Source organism: Capra hircus, chromosome 9, assembly GCF_001704415.2.
Source record: "Capra hircus breed San Clemente chromosome 9, ASM170441v1, whole genome shotgun sequence".
Classification (NCBI taxonomy): domain Eukaryota; kingdom Metazoa; phylum Chordata; class Mammalia; order Artiodactyla; family Bovidae; genus Capra; species Capra hircus.
Window position 1 is genome coordinate 56,810,025 of NC_030816.1, and position 21,420 is coordinate 56,831,444.

A 21,420-nucleotide genomic window follows, 5' to 3' on the forward strand; every position below is an offset into this window, starting at 1 on the left:
CCCCACCTGCCAATACAGGAGATGCAAGTTCAATCCCTGGGTCCGAAAGATCCCCTGGAGAAGGAAATGGCAACACACTTCAGTATTCCTGCCTGGAGAATTCCATGGGTAGGGGAACCTGGTGGGCTGTAGTCCATAGAGTCACAAAGACACACACTTCAGATGTTGGAATAAAAATAATATACCTACAATGAAATTTGAGAGACAGCAATTCTCTATGGACTAATTTATAAAGTTACTAAAAATTCTAGCAGAAGTTTTTAAAAGGAATCCAACAACTTATTCTGAATATATAGTAGAATAGAGATCCATAAATAGCTAAATCAGTTTTGAAAAAGAAGAGAAAAATGCTACTCTCAACCAAAAAGTGGTAAGATATACCATAAAACTTCCCTAATAGCTCATAACTCAGTTGGTAAATCTTCTCTAACAGCTCAGTTCGTAAAGAATCTGCCTGCAATGCAGGAGACTCTGGTTCGATTCCTGAGTCAGGAAGATCCGCTGGAGAAGGGATAGGCTACCCACTCCTGTAATCTTGGGCTTCCCTTGTGGCTCAGCTGGTGAAGAATTGGCCCACAATGCGGGAGACCTGGGTTTGATTCCTTGGTTGGGAAGATCCCTGGAGAAAGGAAAGGCTACCCACTCCAGTATTCTGGCCTGGAGAATTCCATGGACTGTGAAGTCCATGGGGTTGCAAAGAGTCAGACACGACTGAGCGACTTTCACTTTCATACCAAAAAGCCATGATAATAAAGCAGTGTGGACCTGGTGCAGCCATAGGTAAATAAGCTAACAGATTAGAAGAAAGAGCTCAGTGAAACAACTGTATGTTTAGGCGAACCTGGTACATGAAGGAAATACTACTTGAATCCATGAGGCAAAATGGATGGACTGCTCAATGGCTGTTATTGAGGAAACTGATGAACTCTACAGGGGAAAAGAGAATTGGAAAACTTAGACAATGTACAAAGATGGGTATCAATGGATTAAAGAACTAAGCATGAAAGACAAACTAAAGCAAATAGGAGAAAGTATAGAAATATATAATTGTGATTTTTGAGTAGAAAGTATCGCTGAAACTTCCAAAATGCAAAGTGCAAGGGAAAACATTTTCAGCTGCCTATTTTAAAAATAAGAATCTCAAATGATGATATATATAAAATTATCAGATTATTTACAGATTAGGAAGAGTTAACTGTGAATTACCAGATGTTCAAGCTGGTTTTAGAAAAGGCAAAGGAACCAGAGATCAAATTGCCAACATCCTCTGGATCATCAAAAAAGCAAGAGAGTTCCAGAAAAACACCTATTTCTACTTTATTGACTATACCAAAGTCTTTGACTATGTGGATCACAATAAACTGTGGAAAATTCTGAAAGAGATGGGAATACCAGACCACCTGACCCGCCTCTTGAGAAATCTGTATGCAGGTCAGGAAGCAACAGTTAGAACTGGACATGGAACAACAGACTGGTTCCAAATAGGAAAAGGAGTACATCAAGGCTGCATATTGTCACCCTGCTTATTTAACTTCTATGCAGAGTACATCATGAGAAATGCTGGACTGGAAGAAGCACAAGCTGGAATCAAGATTGCCGGGAAAATTATCAATAACCTCAGATATGCAGATGACACCACCCTTATGGCAGAAAGTGAAGAAGAACTAAAGAGCCTCTTGATGAGAGTGAAAGAGGAGAGTAAAAAAGTTGGCTTAAAGCTCAAGATTCAGAAAATGAAGATCATGGCATCTGGTCCCATCACTTCATGCAAGTAGATGGAAAAACAGTGGAAACAGTGGCTGACTTTATTTTGGGGGGCTCCAAAATCACTGCAGATGGTGACTGCAGTCATGAAACTAAGACGACTGCACCTTGGAAGGAAAGCTATGACCTACCTAGACAGCATATTAAAAAGCAGAGACATTACTTTGCCAACAAACGTCCATCTAGTCAAGGCGATGGTTTTTCCAGCAGTCATGTGTGGATGTGAGAGTTGGTCTATCAAGAAAGCTGAGCGCCAAAGAATTGATGCTTTTGGCTTCTTTTTTCTTCTTCTTCTTTATTTTTTTTTAATTTTTATTTTTACTTTATTTTACTTTACAATACTGTATTGGTTTTGCCATACATTGACATGAATCCACCACAGGTGTACATGCGTTCCCAAACATGAACCCCCCTCCCACCTCCCTCAGAATTAACGCTTTTGAGCTGTGGTGTTGGAGAAGACTCTTGAGAGTCCCTTGGACTGCAAGGAGATCCAACCAGTCCATCCTAAAGGAGAACAGACCTGGGTGTTCATTGGAAGGACTGATGCTGAAGCTGAATCTCCAAAACTTTGGCTACCTGATGTGAAGAGCTGACTCATTTGAAAAGACCCTGATGCTGGGAAAGACTGAGGGCAGGAGAAGAGGATGACAGAAGATGAGATAGTTGGATGGCATCACCGACTCAGTGGACATGAGTTTAAGTAGGCTCTGGGAGTTGGTGATGGACAGGGAGGCCTGGCATGTTGCAGTTCATGGGGTCACTAAGAGTTGGACACGACTGAGTGACTGAACTGACCTGAACTGAACTTAGGAAAAGTTATTTGCCATATGAAACCATAAGTGGTTGTTGTTGTTCAGTGGCTAAGCCATGTCCAACTCTTTGCGGTCCCAAGGACTGCAGCACACCAAGGCTTCCCTGTCTTTCACTATACCCCAGAGTTTGCTCAAACTCATGACCATTAAGTCAGTGATGCCATCCAACCATCTCATCCTCTGTCATCCCCTTCTCTTCCTGCCCTCAGTCTCTCCCAGCATCATGGTATTTCCCAATGAGTCAGTTTTTTTTGCATCAGGTGGCCAAAGTATTGGAGTTTCAGCCTCAACATCAGTCCTTCCAATGAACACTCAGGGTTGATTTCCTTTAGGATTGACTGGTTGATCTCCTTGCTGTCCAAGGGACTCTCAAGAGTCTTCAACACCACAGTTTTTTAATTTTTATTTTTACTTTATTTTACTTTACAATACTGTATTGGTTTTGCCATACATTGACATGAATCCACCACGGGTGTACATGCGTTCCCAAACATGAATCCCCCCTCCCACCTCCCTCCCCATAACATCTCTCTGGGTCATCACCGTGCACCAGCCCCAAGCATGCTGTATGCTGCATCGGACATAGACTGGCGATTCGATTCTTACATGATAGTATACATGTTTCAATGCCATTCTCCCAAATCATCCCACCCTCTCCCTCTCCCTCTGCGTCCGAAAGTCTGTTATACACATCTGTGTCTTTTTTGCTGTGCAGCTCAATACCAGAAAAATAAACGACCCAATCAAAAAATGGGCCAAAGAACTAAATAGGCATTTCTCCAAAGAAGACATAGGGATGGCTAACAAACACATGAAAAGATGCTCAACATCACTCATTATTAGAGAAATGCAAATCAAAACCACAATGAGGTACCACTTCACACCAGTCAGAATGGCTGCGATCCAAAAATCTGCAAGCAATAAATGCTGGAGAGGGTGTGGAGAAAAGGGAACTCTCCTACACTGTTGGTGGGAATGCAAACTAGTACAGCCACTATGGAGAACAGTGTGGAGATTCCTTAAAAAATTGCAAATAGAACTGCCTTATGACCCAGCAATCCCACTGCTGGGCATACACACCAAGGAAACCAGAATTGAAAGAGACACATGTACCCCAATGTTCATTGCAGCACTGTTTATAATAGCCAGGACATGGAAGCAACCTAGATGTCCATCAGCAGATGAATGGATAAGAAAGCTGTGGTACATATACACAATGCAGTATTACTCAGCCATTAAAAAGAATACATTTGAATCAGTTCTGATGAGATGGATGAAACTGGAGCTGATTATACAGAGTGAAGTAGGCCAGAAAGAAAAACACCACAGTTTAAAATCATCAATTCTTCAGCACTCAGCCTTCTTTATGGTCCAACTCTCACATCCATACATGACTACTGAAAGAACCATAGCTTTGACTATATAGGTCTTTGTCGACAAAGTGACATCTCTTCTTTTTTAATACACTGTCTAGATTTGTCATAGCTTTCCTTCCAAGGAGGAAGCATCTCTTAATTTCATGGCTGCAATCACTGTCCCACAGTGACTTTACAGCTGAAGAAAATAAAATCTGCCATCATTTCCACTTTTCCTCCATCTATTTGCCATAAGGTGATGGGATCAGATGCCATGATCTTAGTTTTTTGAAAGTTGAGTTTTCAGCCAGCTTTCTCACTCCCCTCTTTCACTCTCATCAAGAGGCTTTTTAGGTCCTCTTTAGTTCTGTAAGAGGTTAATAATTAACTATACAAAATCCCAGAAGTAAATATCTAGGATATGCAAGCAAACCCACAAGTAAAAGATAGGAAGACCATGGAAAATATTCCTCTTAAAATGGACCTTGGTTTCTTCATTTACACATTCAATAAATATTTATTGAGTGCCTATCACATGTCAACACTGCTCTAGGCACCAGGGTTACAGCACACAAATTTCCTGCCCTTATGAAATTTACACAGTCCACAACCTTCTCTCTTACCAATAAGAGAAAGAAATTAGTTCCTACTGAATGAATTTTCCTTTAAAATTATAACTGTGTCATTTTAAAATTGGAAGAATTTTTAGGGTGCATTTCCTCTAATTCCATACATTTGTGATAATATTCCCAGGGCACAGTGGCCTGACACACATAGCTGACGCTTCATCTGTGTTTAGAATGTAAAGGCCAGTAATTAGATGGGTCCAGAATTGCTATGACTGAGTCATGACTTTTCCATTGTGTGCCATTTGGCAACCTCTCTGAGGTTTAGTTTCTTCATCAGTAAAATAACAAATAATGAAACAGCTCATACAATTCATATGAGGATTAAATGAGATAATATAAAACAAAACAGCATCTGACATACAATAAAAATTCAATCATGACGGTTTTTACATCGACATTTCATTTTGATATTGAATCCAATAATTGTTATTTCCCCACACATATCATGGGGCTTTCCAGGTGGCACTAGTGGCAAAGAATCCACCTACCAGTGCAGGAGATGCAAGAGACACGAGTTTGATCCCTGGGTCAGGAAGATCCCTTGCCTGGAGAATTCTATGGACAGAGGAGTCTGGCAGGTTACAGTCCATGGGCTCACAAAAAGTTGGACACAACTGAGCACAACAGACATATGCTATTTCAAAATGAGTATGGTAACACTTCTGGTTATTAATCAGGCAATTAATTTTTTCTTTAATTAATAATCAGAAAGGGAAGTCATTTGCCTTCCCTGAGACCTACCCCTCTAGTTTGTAAGGTGTGTCTTGTAGATTAACCATTAATCTTAGAGTGAAAACTGAATTCAGAGTTGTCAGGCTGGAAAAGATGTGAGACTCCATCTTGCCAGTCCCCGGTTTTTTGACACAGGCAGATGTAAAGCCTGAAAGAGGTAAGTACCATGCTCTGAGTTTGCACAGCTAGAACTATGGCACTTCTTCTGTGGTTATAATTAATTATGATCGGAAAAGATGACTATGATTAAGAAATCATGGTTATGATTAGGAAAGATTAATGTTATCAGGTGCCTTTGTGAGCTGGGTGTGAACTGGCTCCATAATTAGAGACCTAGATTCAGGAGGACTCAAAGTTATTCCAAGTATGAATGTGCTGGACTTCACTTGACTGTCGCTTTGGTTCAGTAGGTGGAGCCACTCTTCCTCATTAGAGTAAACAGATTCAACTCAATTATAAATAGAAAAAAATATGTGCCCTCCGCCATTGAGAGTTGCAGAGACTGACGACTACCTGGAGACCTCGGGTGCGGCGGTGAGCAGTGTTGCAGCATGAGTTCCAAGCCACAGTCCATAGGGGTCATTGGAGCTCCTTTCTCAAAGGGCCAGGTGAGTCAAAACCTGGCTTTGAATAATTGCAGTTTATGAGGAAAGTTACAAATTTCAAAATTAGTAAGGTGTTACTGTCTGGTTAGTTAAACAGCCTGATACAACCTGACCTGAAATTTATATTAAAGTCTTTTCATCATTTTACATCATTGTATAATTATGGTCACATATCCACTCATAACATTAGATTTATAACTATAACACCTAATCCCAGCCACAGCCAGTTTTATTTAAATCTGCCGAACTTTTCCTCATTTTTTGAGAAAATAATTTTATTTGAGTGGAAATAGACTATTTCTGCCTTGTAGCTACTCATTTAGATTCCCATGCTCTTATCGCTATTGGTGTTACTGGGTATATGTAGAAGGAGATAGAATTTTAAGAAAATATATTTTTTAGTTATGTAATTAATACCTAGAAAAATTCATAGATGGGTGGTAAATTTTAAAAATGTGAATAAACTAAATATTATTGATTTATCAACATTTTGAGTTATTTATATTATTTTAGAGCTTTAATGATTCTATAAAAGTGTTGATTCATGGATTAGGTGGAGTTCTTTGCGTACCTCTTTTTGAGGGATGAAAAAAGAAAAGCGGAAAAGGAAACCCACCTACAGATTGATCACATTGAAAAGACTATTGGATTTATCAAACTCCCAAGTTCTAAAACATGCAAGCAACACTTAATATACTGTCTTTTTTTTTTCCTTGCCCAGGCACACTCATTCTGGTAAATCTAATGAGATTACAGATATCTTCAGCTCTTCCAAGTGTCTGTGCTAAAGGGGTGGGGGAAGAATGAAACAAAAGCAAATAAGATAAAGTGTGAATTAAAACTCACCATGCAGATTTTTTTGAGGTTGTGGTTGTTTTAAATGAGGTTTCTTGGGTTTCTTAGAACTTTCTGTTTGCCCAACTGAGCAGTGTATTGCTTCTCTTAGTTCTGAACTCTTGCTTTGCACTCTGTGACTTTTTTTTTAATTACAAAACAAATTGGGACAGGTCAGAGGTTAGAGATGCAAACTGCATTTGAAATGTCAGTCAAAACTGCTTCACTTCCCTTGGAAATCTTTCAAAATTCTCTCCCGAAACACAGGGAAGTTTTGCTGACAAAGAGGTATTTCTTGTAATGCTGGGCTTAATCGCAAATTCCACAATGTGCTCACCTATAATGACAGGTTCTAACAAAAATCACAATAAAATAACTGATTAAAAAAGAAAAAGAAAAAGAAAAGGGGGGGGAGAGGGAGAAAGGAAGAAAGAAAGGGAGAGAGAGAGGGAGGAAATGGCTAGAACATGCTCTGATCCCTGGACCCCAGCAGAAGGCCACGTGCTGATGATAACAGCCCCTCTAGGGGATAACATTTTGAAACATAGCCTGGTGCATTTTCCTTTCTCCATGATTCTTCCTCCCGCCTCTACAGCCCCTCCTTATTAAAACATGGCGCCATGCAAGAGTAAGACACTTCCGACCCCCCCCCCACACACACACACACAAACACACACACACACACACACAAGAATGAAGCTTATTGTCTTGAGATTTTTCTACTCTACGCCATAGCATAGAAGGGAAAAATCAGCCAACATATAAATTTCTGTCTTCAGTCAAGGGACGTAAAATTTGGATAAACAAGCAAAGGAGAGGATTAAAGGGCAGATGACTAGAAGGTTGAGTCTGAGAAAGAACTCCATCGTCAGCCCCACGCCCTTGCAGGGCAGTGGTTGAGGGGAGGGGGTGGGGACCGAAAATGAAGTACGTATTATATATCTATTGTCCCATTGTGTTAGCTAAGGCTCAGAGGGCTATGGCAATGTGTTCAAGGTCACGCCGCTTTGACTGTGTAATTCCAGACACTGATACCAAAGCCTGTGCTCCTGACCTGAGCTGTTACATCTTTAGTTCTACAGCGGATCTTGGAGTTGTGGTCAATTAGGGATTGGAGCCTAGTCTCAAAGTCAGCAGTGCTAACAAAGAACAATGAGGAAAGACCGAACATGAGAAGCATTTTAAATCAGATAGAGGATAAAAGCTAGAAAGTGTCACTCTGGGAAGCTGAACAACTGTGCTATTGTAAATATACAGCCAGCCCTCCATATCTGTGGGAATGTCTTTACTGTCATTTAATGTAAGGCACTTGAGCATCTGTGTGGGGGAGGGGAGGTTGTCCTGGTCAATCCTATACAGATCCGGAGGAGGAATTTTAGTATCAGTTAAAGGGTTGTATAAGATTTCTTCTTTTTTTTCTTAAGTAATTCTGAAAGTTCAGAGTGGTCTTATTTTTGATTTAGTTATATATATATATATATAATTTTAATTTTTTCCGTTGAAGGTTATTACAAGATATTGAATATAGTTCTCTGTGCCCTACAGTAGGTCCTCTTTGGTTATCTATTTTGTATATAATAGTGTGCATATTTTAATCCCAAACTCCTAATTTATCCCCTCATCTCTATCTCCCCTTTGGTAGCCATAAATTTGCTTTCTATGTTTGTCAGCCTATTTTGTTTTGTAAATAAGTTTATTTGTCAGGAGTATTTAAGATTTGTTTCAAAATTTGAAAGGGAGAGGGCAAAAGTCAGGGAGTTTTATGAAACTGACAATTTTTGGACATCTACTAAGTGTCAGCTGTATACTAAAAAATACAGTGCTGGAACTGTAGAGAAAATTGGACAGAAATCTAATAAAGGAGAGAAAACAATGACAAATAACTCAAAATCAAGGCAAAATTTCAGCCAAGTAGCACTGTATTGGAGTTTAAAGAAGAAGAAATTGTACCTACTTGTTGAGGGCGTAAAGGCGGGAGTCATAAAAAAAGGCAGTCCTATTATGGCTTGCGGTTGTAATTATCTTTTATTTTCTGTCTGGCTATTGATTGTGAAAACTGATAAGCATCTTTTACTATTCTGATTATGCACCTGTTACTCACTTAGTACATTATATTATGATTTGTCATTGGACAAATAATAGAAGTCTATATCATCAAAACTACCATTTAATAGGAAAACATGTAACACTTTTTAAAATACAGAAGTGTATCAGAATTATCTTGAAATTTTTTTGAAAAATACAAATGTCCAGGTATTTTTTTTTCTCCAAAGCTCCAGATATTTTTCCAATGAGCAGCCATATTTAAAAACAACTAGACTATATGATGATCTTTTATCTAGCTCATTTCACTTTTTTTATTTCATATTCAGTGTTCTCATTTCATTTAGCTTGTTTTCCAGTTTCTCCATCTCTTTTTTTCTTTCTCAAGCCTTTATCAGGCAGAGTTTTTGTATACTTGTAAATAGTATGCATAATATATATCAGAAAACTTACAAATTGTAGCCTAACTAAAAAATTTATAACATTTTGATTCCACTTGTTTGACTTAATATGAATAGAATGCTAGATTTCTAATAAAAAATAGATATGCAACAAGCAACAAAGGTTTACTGTATAGCACAGGGAACTATAGTCAATATCTTGTAATAACCTATAATGGAAAATTTCAAAAATAATATTTGTGTATATGTATAACTGAATCACTTTGCTGTGAACCTGAAGCACTGTTAAGTCAACTACACTTCAATAAAATATATATATTAAACAAACAAACAAAAAAAGGCAGTGAAGTGAAGGAGCAAATGTGTCTGGCTGAGCATGGTGTTGGGGGGGAGTCCCTTGCTGCCAGGGACAGGAACTTGACATGGAGGATTTGCCTGGTAGTCAGGGCAAGTCATCTGGTATTTGAGGTGGGAGGAATTTCCACTTAGTTTGGTGCCACAGTGCAACCCTGAGGATAGGCACAGGTGTCTGTTGGCACATCTTCCCGCATGATGGCAGGCTTCCCAGGCGGCACTAGTGGTGAGGCGCAGGAGGCCTAAGAGGCAACGGTACATTCATGGTTTGGGAAGATCCCCTGGAGAAGGGAATCCAGAAGGACAGCCCCTCTCCAGTATTCTGGCCTGGAGAATTTCATGGACAGAGGAGTCTGGTGGGCTATAGTCCATGAGGTTGCAAAGTGTGGGACACGACTGAGTGACTAACACTTTCACTTTTTCACTCCCACCTAACAGCGCAGAGTAACTTTTTCTATTGAAAAGCCTTGTTGGAAATTGGAATCAGAGAGACACATAAAAGAACTATTTCTTTAGATGGCTTATCTGCCAGGAGGCTGGAGAAGACTTACTGCAAGGAAGAAGCGTGGTAGCTTCCCCAGTGTAAAAAGAGCAGAGGTAGAATTGTGCCAACCATGCTTAAACAGGTCAAAACTTGAAATAGTGGGTTGGTCTTTGTGAGTTCATCTCCCAAGTGATGATTTTCCCTGCTGCCTCCTTTCTCCGCAAGAGCCCTAACTTACTACCATGCGGACCTGCACGTAGGTCTGTCTGATGTCACGCTCTTTTTATTCACCTTATATTTTGACTCAAGCTGTTCTCCAGGTTTGCAAAGTTTCTTCATCACCCCATCTATTTTCCTGAATGACATACTCATGTTGCAGGACTCAGCAGAAGTGTCAGCCTATTCCCTGCAGACTTCTCCGAAACTTCTCCACCCCTGACAGGGTTAGGAACATCCTGTTTTTGTGGTTACAATATCTTGTAACTGTGTTGATGCAAATCTCTAAGTATTATAAAGGGAATTATTAATAAATATCCAAATCCCCTATTCACTTGTGAGTCACTCAAACACAAAAGCCCTCTCTTTTGGATCATTGTATCTCTGTCTCTCAGAGTGCTTTTGTACAAACTGTGTCCACTGTGTTGGTAACATAATGTGATGGAGAAGAGAACCTGCGAGTTTTGTGATCCAAACCACCTGGATGTGAACTAAGGCTCTGCCTCTTGTTCTCTGTGTGCCTGTAGGAAAGTTTTGATTCTATATTTTCATATTTGACATAGGAGTAATTCAATCTACCTCGCTGTGATGACAGTGAAATCATGTAAATTCCTGACCCTGTAGGTACTCAAAAAGTGATAGTTACTCTTCAACTGATTAATGAAAAAGGTTTCTATTGTGGGGGTTTGATGATATGATAATGTCTAAATTACTCTATGTTTTCATTGTTCAGCCACGAGGAGGGGTGGAAGAAGGCCCTACAGTACTGAGAAAGGCTGGTCTGCTTGAGAAACTTAAAGAACTAGGTAACTGTTTACTTAATCAATTTTTTTTATTAAAGTATAGTTGATGTACAATATTATATGTTACATATTTATACAATATAGTGATTCATAATTTTAAAGGTTATACTCCACTTACAGTTATTGTAAAATGTTGGCTGTATTTCCTATGTTGTACATTATATCCTTGTAGCTTAGTTTATTTGTAATAGTTTGTACCTCTCAACCCTCTACTATATAGTCTAGGTCTATAGTCTAGGTCTTTAGAATCTTTAGGTTACCTGTAATTTCTTTATTTAAAAAGTATGAAAATAGAGCCTTTATTTCCTGACCTCATGGAAGCATTAAGCTAATCATATATTCTTATTTAATTCAGACAATCTCATTACGAGGCAGGTACAATGGGCAGGCAGAGTAGGAAGCTGAGTGGCTTCGGTTGGATAACAGCTTGGGATGAAACCAAGGGCTCTTAATATAGTATAAGGAAGTTGAGACAATATCAGTGTCTTTTTTTTCTGGGCATAAATATATATTGTTGCTCTTCAGTTGCTAAGTTGTGTCCAACTCTTTTGTGACCCCTTGGACTGAAGCTGGTCAGGCTCCTCTGTCCATGTGATTCTCCAGGCAAGAATACTGGAAGGGGTTGTCATTTCCTTCTCCAGGGGATCTTCCCAACCCAGAGATCAAAGCCAGGTCTTCTACTTGGCAGGTGGACATTTCACCACTGAGCCACCTGGGAAGCCATATATATATATATATGTATATATTTTTAAAAAAACAGCCTTTTATTACCTACACAAAACAAACTTATCATAGAAAAGTGAACAGCACACGAACAGAACCCAAGACAGTGTCGCCATGTGTCAAGGCCAAACCAGCTTATCACTGTTACACTTTCATGGCTAGCCTAACTGACTTGAGTCAAGAAGAATTTGCAGAGAACCCAGTATATAGCAGACAGCGGTGTAGAACCCAGGATACAGCAGGCACCAGTGTGCAGTGAGGTTGGGATGATGATGTCAGGTAATAGTGGATATGGTTTTTACTTTCACTAGGTTTTATAGCCATTCCGGGTTCTTTTTTTCAAATAACAGCTATTTGGTAAAGTTGGAATCATCCTACAGTCTGTTTTATAATCACCTTTAGTAACCTAAAACTTTTAATTATAGAGTGTGATGTGAAAGATTACGGGGACCTGTCCTTTGCCGATAACCTTGATGACAGTCCCTTTCAAATGGTGAAGAATCCAAGGTGTGTGGGAAAAGCAAATGAAAAGCTGGCTGATGTGGTGGCGGAAGTCAAGAAGACTGGAAGGATCAGCCTTGTCCTGGGCGGAGACCACAGGTCTTTTTTTAATGTTTATCTCTATGGGAGTCTGGTATAAATACGGTGAAGGAAGTATAACCAAAATCATGAGAAGAGAGAAAATAGGAAAGGAAAGTGTTGGTCAATACTTTATACCACATTTTCTGCCTTGTTTAATTTTATTGATTACTACTTTATTTTGGGAACAAAAACTTCCCTCTATTTGAAGTCTGTTATGACCTTTTTCTATGACAGCAGAAAATACATGGTATGTGAATGGATTTCAGTAAAATATTCAAGCTTACATTCCTAAATAAATAAGTACTGAGGAAATTAAGTCAGCCTATTGTACTTAATTAGTGATAATAGAAATAACTTATTTACATCAACAATTAAAGCATGTTTCCCACTATCAAAACAATAATTATCAAATTTTTGAAATACACATGCATTGGGGCTTCCCTGGTGGCGCAGAGGTTAAAGCGTCTTTGTCCAATGCAGGAGACCTGGGTTTGATCCCTGGGTCGGGAAGATCCCTGGAGAAGGAAATGGCAACCCACTCCAGTATTCTTGCCTGGAGAATCCCATGGACGGAGGAGCTTGGTGGGCTACAGTCCACGGGTCGCAAAGAGTCGCATGCATATATAAAAGAAAAAAACAGTGGCAATTGTAGTTCTCTAAAAACCATTTCTATTAGAATTTTGAAAATCTGTTATATTTCCTTCCTGCCATAATTTTTCCCTTGTATATAATTTTAACAATTCTATGTGTTATCCTGTTTTGTTCATCTACACTACAGATTTCCTTATGTTATTAATACCTCACAATACACACGAACATAATTTTTTACTGTTGCTTGATATTTCATCTAGGTATGATCTTTCTCTCTATATATATGTATATATATCTCCATGTTGTCAGATATTCAGGTTATTTTCAAATTTCACCATTATGAATAATGTGGCAAAGATAATGTTTGTGCATGAGTCTTCCCATGTTTACTCTCAAGGAATCCAGGATATGCAATCAGAAGTACAATTAGATCAAAAGTACAAAGATTACAATGCTTCTTAATGCAGGAGTCAATTACTTCAGCCCCCTCCATATTTTCCTTGAAAGCCAAAGTGTTTTCTGGACTTCTGCGACAAAACTCACATTGAGTAACCGGAGCTCTCTGTAAGTAAAAAAATTTGTAAGTGGGAATTTTAAGAGTGGCACATGGACAAAGGAAAACAAACCTGAAGGGCAAACAGCATGCTGAATCATCAATACCTGAACCCCAAGGACTGCGTCTGAAAGTTCACGGTTCTCTGGAGGGTTCCTGAGCATTCACAAGTGGGAGAACGCAGACATTGTATGGCAAATCCTGGTCTTTTAACTTTTGTGTAAGATACTACTTAGCTTTGCCATTCTGGCAAGTTTTCTGGAGCTTGGAGTGTTTGAGATGGATTTTGAGGGTTCTGGACCCGCCTAAGAATGAGTCCTTAAATACATAGCAGGAGACTCGAAAGTTCCAGCAGAGGATCTGAACGTTGAGTAGAGTGAGCGTCCAGGATACACTGGCTGAAGTAGATGTTAGGGTTCTGAGTGATGTTCCCCAATTGTAAAATAATTGGATTTTAAGAAAAATGGGAGGACTCTGTCATAATTCACTTGGGAGAATTAAGTATTTACCAAGAGAGATGAGAGTACAGAAAATGAGCCTGTTTTAACCCTGAGAACTGAGTGATATCTCATGCTGAAAAACTTCTTGTGTGACTACTGTCTTTTCACACATTTAATTTTTAGTGAAACTAGAATTTGCAATTTTATTAGAAGGTTGTTTTGAAGAAAAGTGAAAGTTTTTTTTAGTAATGTCGTTACAGTGAATAAATATAACTTGTTAGTAAATATTGTGTTATGTATACTTTCTCTATTGTGATTGTTTAATTGGGATCTTCAGTTTAAAATCTCTCAGAAATATTAGCCACTTTGACTTAAAGGAAAATCAGGCAAGAATATTGTGTAAATGATATGATAAACATGCTGATAACTGCAAACTTGATGTTCACACAAACTTCTTTTCCTTTAAAGTATGGCGATTGGTAGCATCTCTGGCCATGCCAGGGTCCACCCAGATCTCTGTGTCATTTGGGTGGATGCTCACACTGACATCAATACTCCACTGACAACCGCAAGTGGGAACTTGCATGGACAACCTGTGTCTTTCCTTCTGAAGGAACTAAAGGAAAAGGTAAACAGCTGGTTGGTATTTTGTTACAAAAGAATTATCTTCAGCAGAAGTTCAGAAGCCAGAAAGGAAGTAAGAACCCCTGTGCCATTTTATTCTTGATTAATTTTCAAACCATTTTCTCAGCAGCCGATAAGCAATGGTGGGGGTGGGGGGTGGTGATGGGGGCAGGAGGGGGTGGTGGTCTGGGGGAGGTGGACAGAGTTAGACTCAGATACAGAGTTAGACGCTGTGTCTCTACGTTTTTAATAGTTTGCAAACTGACTTCAGGAGTAGCTTCCCTTTTGATTATTTTTTTTTCCTCTCAGAATTCCAAATAGTTTATGTAGATTCTCTGCTCTCAGAAAGGTGGAACACAATTCTCCACTCCTAAGTGGAGAATATGGTTGCTTACAGTTTAGAGCCTTCTCCTAAGGCAGTATGAATTCTTGGCAAGGCCTGTGTTCCCAGGACCACGGTGCTCTCCACACTTCTTCCATGGGTGCTGTCTCTGTTCCTACAGTCATCTGAGCATGAGATTTGGCCCCTTACATCTTTAGATTTAGAGAGATGAAGACCTTAAGTGAAGAAGTTCTAAGGGTTGGTGACAGAGGGGACAGGGTTCAGGGCACAGCCTGCTGTCTCAGATACATAATCCTTCTAGAAAGGGCAGGCAGCACAAAGTCGGGGGGCGAGGCAGACTAGTGGGTGACTGTGGAGGGAGGGAGGCCACAGACGGTGTGCTTGCTCCTCACTGGGTGGGCAAGAGCCCTCAGTCCTCAGCGTCCCCATCCTTTTGATTCTTAGGTGGGGCAGAGAGGCATCCTTTATGACCAAGTGAGCAAGGTTCAGAGTAACACACACATACCAAATGTGGAGAAAGGCAAGGACCATAACTCTGCTCCTGGTGCCTCCTCTTTCTGTTGCACAACCCACAGCCTCTCATCCTAACCAAGTGTCCCCTTCACAACACAGGGCCTTTTCAAACATGGAGATTTTAAATGCAGATTATGGTGGCTTATTATTTAACATCTTTGCTATGAGAGGCACATGTCTAAACCACAAGAGGGAGAACTATCTCCTTGCTCCCTGGAAACTTCTTTTCTAAAAAATGTAAGATGAAATTTCAGAATAAGATTTAACACTGTATTGATATGCTACCAATAAAACAATTTTTACTGATACAATTGTAGTAAATTGGACAATGTGATGATACTTGGGGATCCAAACCTCCTTATGTTAAATGTCAGCAGCAATATTTTCCAAACAGATGAGCAACATGATTGGTTTATACACCTGCAAATGCATTGTTAGCTCATGAGAACAGCTAAGCTAGGCTCTGGGACATTCGAAGACATAGTCAAACCAAAGGTCTGATTGAAAATTTTCATCAGCCACTCTAAACCATCCTCTGGATAAAGTCTTTTTTGAGAAAGAGAAGAAAAGAAGGAAGCTACGAAAGCACACTGATTTCTTTATAGAAGAGTTCCAGGAGAACAGGGCCCAGTGGAAAAGGAGTGTAGGGCAGGTAAATGCTGACAAATGGTTCAGGTTAGGTCTAGGCTACCAGGCGAGGCTGGGTAAGGCCAAAGCAACCAAGGGTAGCACAGGACAGAAATTCTCTTCCTAATTTTGTACTATATTTTAATGATTTCCTTGAATATTATGTTCTGAATATAAGATACATGCAATCTAACATGTGTCCTTAGCTTTCAATGTAAGATTTGCTCAAGAGAAGCATATATAACCCAATGGAACCATTGCAATTCTAGATGCCCGAGGTCCCAGGATTCCACTGGTTGGCTCCCTGCATATCTGCCAAAGACATTGTGTATATTGGTCTGAGAGATGTGGACCCTGGGGAACAGTAAGTTTACTCCTTGATGTGGTTTACCTTCCTTTTTTGTCCTTTCTCATGTTAGGCGTGCTGGTCAAGTCAATGAGAAAATATTATTTTCAGCACCAAGTCTATATATCTGTATTTGTGTGCTCAGATGCTCAGTTGTGCCCGACTCTTTGCGACCCCATGCCTGCCAGGCTCCTCTGTTCATGGGATTCTCCCAGCAAGAATACTGGAGTGGATTCACATTTCCTCCTCCGGGGGATCTTTCCCACCCAGGGATAGAGATAAGAGAATATAGTCTCTTAAGTCTCCTGCATTGACAGGCAGATTCTGTACCACTAGCACCACCTAGGAAACCCCATATATCTATATCTGCATCTAAGTGCATGCTATGTCACTTTAGTCATGTCTGACTCTTTGAAACCTTATGGACTGTAGCCCTCCAGGCTTCTCTTTCTGTGGGATTCTCCAGGCAAGAATACTGGAGTGGGTTGCCATACCCTCCTCCAGGGGATCTTTCCAACCAGGGGATCGAACCCGTCTCTTATGTCTCCTGCATTGGCAGGTGGATTCTTTATTGCTGAGCCACCTAGGAAACCCATCTGTATCTAGACCTGTATCTATATACACATGTATATACATATATAAGCTTCCCGGGTGGCTGAGCGGTAAAGAATCTGCCTGCCAATGCAGAAGACGTGGGTCTGATTTCTGGGTTGGGAAGATCCCCTGGAGAAGGAAATGGCAACCTACTGCAGTATTCTTGCCTGGGAAATCCCGTGGACAGAGGAGCCTGGTGGGCTACAGTTCATAGGGTTGCAGAGTCAGACAAGACTTACGAACTAAACAGCAACAATATAGATATATATGTATGTATTTAGGTGATTTTTACCTTGACTTGCTGTTTAAAAATTATTGATATATACATACAGTTCACCAAACTTAAATATATATATATTTTTTTAATTTATTTTTTTAATTTTTATTTTTACAATACTGTATTTTTTTTTGCCATACATTGACATGAATCTGCCACGGGTGTACTTGAGTTTCCAATCCTGAACCCCCCTCCCACCTCCCACCCCATATCATCTCTCTGGATCATCCCCGTGCACCAGCCCCAAGCATCCTGTATCCTGCATCGAACATAGACTGGCGATTCGTTTCTTACATGATATTATAAATGTTTCAGTTCCATTCTCCCAAATCATCCCACCCTCTCCCTCTCCCTCAGAGTCCAAAAGTCCTTTCTATACATCTGTGTCTCTTTGTTTGTCTCACATACAGGGTTATCATTACCATCTTTCTAAATTCCATATATATGTGTTAGTATACTGTATTGGTGTTTTTCTTTCTGGCTTACTTTACTCTGTATAATCGGCTCCAGTTTCATCCATCTCATTAGAACTGGCTCAAATGTATTCTTTTTAATGGCTGAGTAATATATTTTTAAAGATTTATGTTTTGGCTATGGTGAGTCTTCGTTGCTGCATGTGGCCTTTCTCCAGTTGCGGCGAGTGGAGGCTACTCTGTTGTGGTGCTTGGGCTTCTCAATGTGGTTTCTATTGCTGTGGGGCATGGGCTCTAGAGCATGGGGGCTTCAGTAGTTGCAGCGTGCGGGCTCAGTAGTCATGGCTCATGGGCTCTGGAACGCTGGTGTGCCAGTGTGTAGTTGTGGCATACTAGCTTAGTCACTCTGCAGCACGTGGTATCTTTTCAAACCAGGGATCAAACCCATGTCTGTTGCGTTGCAAGGTGGATTATTAACCAGTGGACCACGAGGGAAGCCCCCTAAATAATTTTTGAATCTTACCACACTGATCTTTTCTCTAAAAGGCAACAAGAGGGTCAGCCTCCTTATAAACTGTAGATTATCTTAATATCTTCTCTTTCATAGCTATATTTTGAAAACTCTGGGAATTAAATACTTTTCAATGACTGAAGTGGATAAACTGGGAATTGGCAAGGTGATGGAAGAAACATTCAGCTATCTACTAGGAAGGTATGATGCCTCTGTGTGTGTGTGTGTATAAACATAAATATTATTAAAACGACTTGCTACTAACACTAGTCAACGTAAGTTATTAACAAAGCCTGCAAGTATAACCATGAAAGTTCACAGGGTTGTTACTTTTTGTAAAACAAAGTGAGAACTGTATTTTTCTACTAAATATTAAACCACCAACTTTAACCTGAATTCCTTTCCCACCCTTTAAAAGAAAGAAAAGGCCAATTCATTTGAGCTTTGATGTTGATGGACTGGACCCGTCTTTCACGCCAGCTACTGGCACACCAGTCCAGGGAGGTCTGACTTACAGAGAAGGTCTCTACATCACAGAAGAAATTTACAAAACAGGTGAGTAAAACTCTGAGTGAATACAACAGAAAGTGTACATCTGGCCAATATATATTGATACCTCCCTGATCTGAAAACAAAGCCCCAACTTGACACTTTCTGAATGCCCACTGCATAATACAACGACTGAAATGTTTCCAGTTGTTACTACCTCTTTGCACTCCTGGATAATACTTCAAGTCAGTCTGTACTAAATTATAAATGTCAGCTATGAAATAAATTACATTATTTCCATTTGTTGTTATAGGTTTACTCTCAGGATTAGATATAATGGAAGTGAATCCATCTCTGGGGAAGACACCAGAAGAAGTGACTCGAACAGTGAACACAACAGTAGCAATAACCATGGCTTGCTTTGGGGTTGCTCGAGAGGGTAACCACAAACCTATTGATTACCTTAGACCACCAAAGTAAACACGGAATCATCATATAAAAAAACTCACAGCTAAATGACATAATTAGCAAATCTAATAGTTTAAAGTTAGTTATCGTCCCAAAGATTTGGTCTTTCAGGAAAATCTTTTGCCTTGGTAAATATTAGTACAATTAGTATAAACTGTATCTATTCCCTCTTGGTGTGAAATTCAAGATATGGAAATGTTAACTTTTGTGAAATTAAAAAGTTTATATTCCCATTTTGGCAGAAGACTTATCCTTAAAGAAACATACATTCATATCGAAATAAAAATTTGCTGGCATTAAAAATAAACTTTTATCAGCCCCCACATGTATAGTGGGACTCCTGATAATCAGGAGATAAAGCTACCCAACCTGAAAAGGGACCATATTTCCATGTTGTTCAAAGCTGTAATGCCTAGAAACTGCTCTCCTCTATCTCTTTGTAAGATTCTGTCATCCCTATACAAGTTTCTAAATACAGGCAACACACAGATACTGACACACACACACCCTGCTTAAGACTACCATAAATACTTCAAAAACCACTGTGAAATTATTATCTCCAAAACACTGTAAGACCTTGGTTAAGTTATTTAAACTCTTTTGCTCTGGTTCCCTCATCTGTAAAATGGATTATTATAGGGTTTGGGCAATCTCTAAGTTCACTGATGTTAGATGACCATGTTTCACTTTTTTTAAACCTCAAGCATGATATTGGTTAATATCATGTTAAGCATGGCTGCTATTCAGATAGTCTTTTGGGAAACAGAGGAAAGAAATAAATATTTTTGTTTCTAAGATATGCTAATTTAGGTTGCGATTTCACTGAAAATTACCTGTGGCTTCCAAATGCTCCACCTTTCACTTATTTCAGTTGGTAAAGAATCTGCCTGCAATACAGGAGACCTGGCTTTGATCCCTGGGTCAGGAAGAGCCCCTGGAGAAGAGAATGACAACCCACTCCAGTATTCTTGCCTGGAGAATTCCATGGATAGAGAAGCCTGGCAGGCTACAGTCCAAGGGGTTCCAAAGAGTCAGACACAACTGAGCAACTAACACTTTCCCAAGTTTCCAAATGCCCCACCTTTCACTCATTGCAGTTAAGAGTGTACTCACTGGCTGAACTCCTGAACATCCTAAAAACTCATCTCAGCTCTATTATATAGTGAAGGAAGTGGAAAAGTAAGTGAAAATAAACTAGAATCAAAATAAGGGAAGTGAACTCTTTCCCTTTCCTCCAACTTACATGGAACTCAAAGTGGAGTCTGTAATGAAGCAGGCTCCATGAAAGAATTTTTACTGTTTTTCTTTCTAAAAAAAAATTATTTTTTTTAATTGAAAGATAATTGCTTTACAGAATTTTGCTGTTTCCTGTCAAACCTCAACATGAATCAGCCATAGGTATATATATAATATATATATATATCCCCTCCCTTTTGTTATTCTTGTTATAACAGCTTTATATGTTAAAGAGCCTCTACCATCTGATTGTTTACCTGCAATACAGAATTTTAAACCTGTTGACACTATGGACTTTGTAGAATAAGTGTTTTACTGAATAACTTTTAGATAAGAGCAATTATAATGGATCTTACTCTAGAGAACCTTATCCAGTACAGCAGTCACAGGCAGTTACATTAATTAAAGCTTAATAAAATATTCAGTTGCACACTGTAAGTGCTTAACAGGCACATGGAGCTACTAACTATTGAACCGCACAGCACAAATATGACTATTTCTACACTGCAGAAACGCCTAGTGAACACAGCCACTCTAAAGTTATCATTAGTTTTCAAAAGGAAACATTTTAGGATATAATGGATATGAGTATTTTTTTCTCAGCTGTACTCTAAACACAAATTAAGCTTCTGTCTTCTATTAATGTCTCTGATTAATACTAACCTCTTAAAACCCTATTTGGGGAAATCATATTCCCTTTTTTTAAGCTAGAGAGGAAAAACTGAATTTTTAATAAAATTAACTGGAATGTGTAAGTCCTTAAGAAACTGACATGGAATTTTTCTCTTTATTCTATTTGTATAATACTATTGTTACAATTATTTCTATTCTGGGATCTCAAAGTAATATATTCCTTGAGGCAGCAAGAATATATGGAAACTAGGTTAAGAGTAATACTTGAAATCATTTCTAGTATAAAATTTCTGGAGAATTTTAAGAATATCATTAGCTTAGAAAAATTATTTATACCATTATACAAATTTTAAGCTGTCTTTGCATGGCAAATAAAGATCCAATGATTATAAAAATATGAGTCATGGAGAAGATAAAGGTCT

General features: G+C 39.2%; 1 protein-coding gene across 3 annotated transcripts; it reads left to right on the top strand.

The window, feature by feature from the left end:
- ARG1 (arginase 1) lies at nt 5,351–20,647 on the top strand. 3 transcript variants are annotated; one of them, XM_013966479.2, is made up of 9 exons: nt 5,351–5,452; nt 5,703–5,903; nt 10,966–11,038; nt 12,184–12,358; nt 14,393–14,552; nt 16,301–16,395; nt 18,269–18,373; nt 18,591–18,727; nt 18,975–20,647. In XM_013966479.2, the coding sequence occupies exons 2-9, from the start codon at nt 5,847–5,849 to the stop codon at nt 19,139–19,141; spliced, it is 969 nt and encodes a 322-aa protein (XP_013821933.1). In that variant the 5' UTR covers nt 5,351–5,452; nt 5,703–5,846; the 3' UTR covers nt 19,142–20,647. The 3 variants fall into 3 exon arrangements, with proteins under 3 accessions (XP_013821933.1, XP_017908352.1, NP_001272634.1); XM_018052863.1 differs by having other exon boundaries at nt 5,436–5,452; nt 5,706–5,903; NM_001285705.1 differs by lacking the exon at nt 5,351–5,452 and having other exon boundaries at nt 5,819–5,903; nt 18,975–19,196.

Coding starts and splice junctions, on each gene's coding strand:
- ARG1 (XM_013966479.2), top strand. CDS start 5,847: ATGAGTTCCAAGCCACAGTCCATAGGGGTCATTGGAGCTCCTTTCTCA. Junction 18,374..18,590: donor TTCAGCTATCTACTAGGAAG/GTATGATGCCTC, acceptor ACCCTTTAAAAG/AAAGAAAAGGCCAATTCATT. Junction 18,728..18,974: donor AGAAGAAATTTACAAAACAG/GTGAGTAAAACT, acceptor TTGTTGTTATAG/GTTTACTCTCAGGATTAGAT.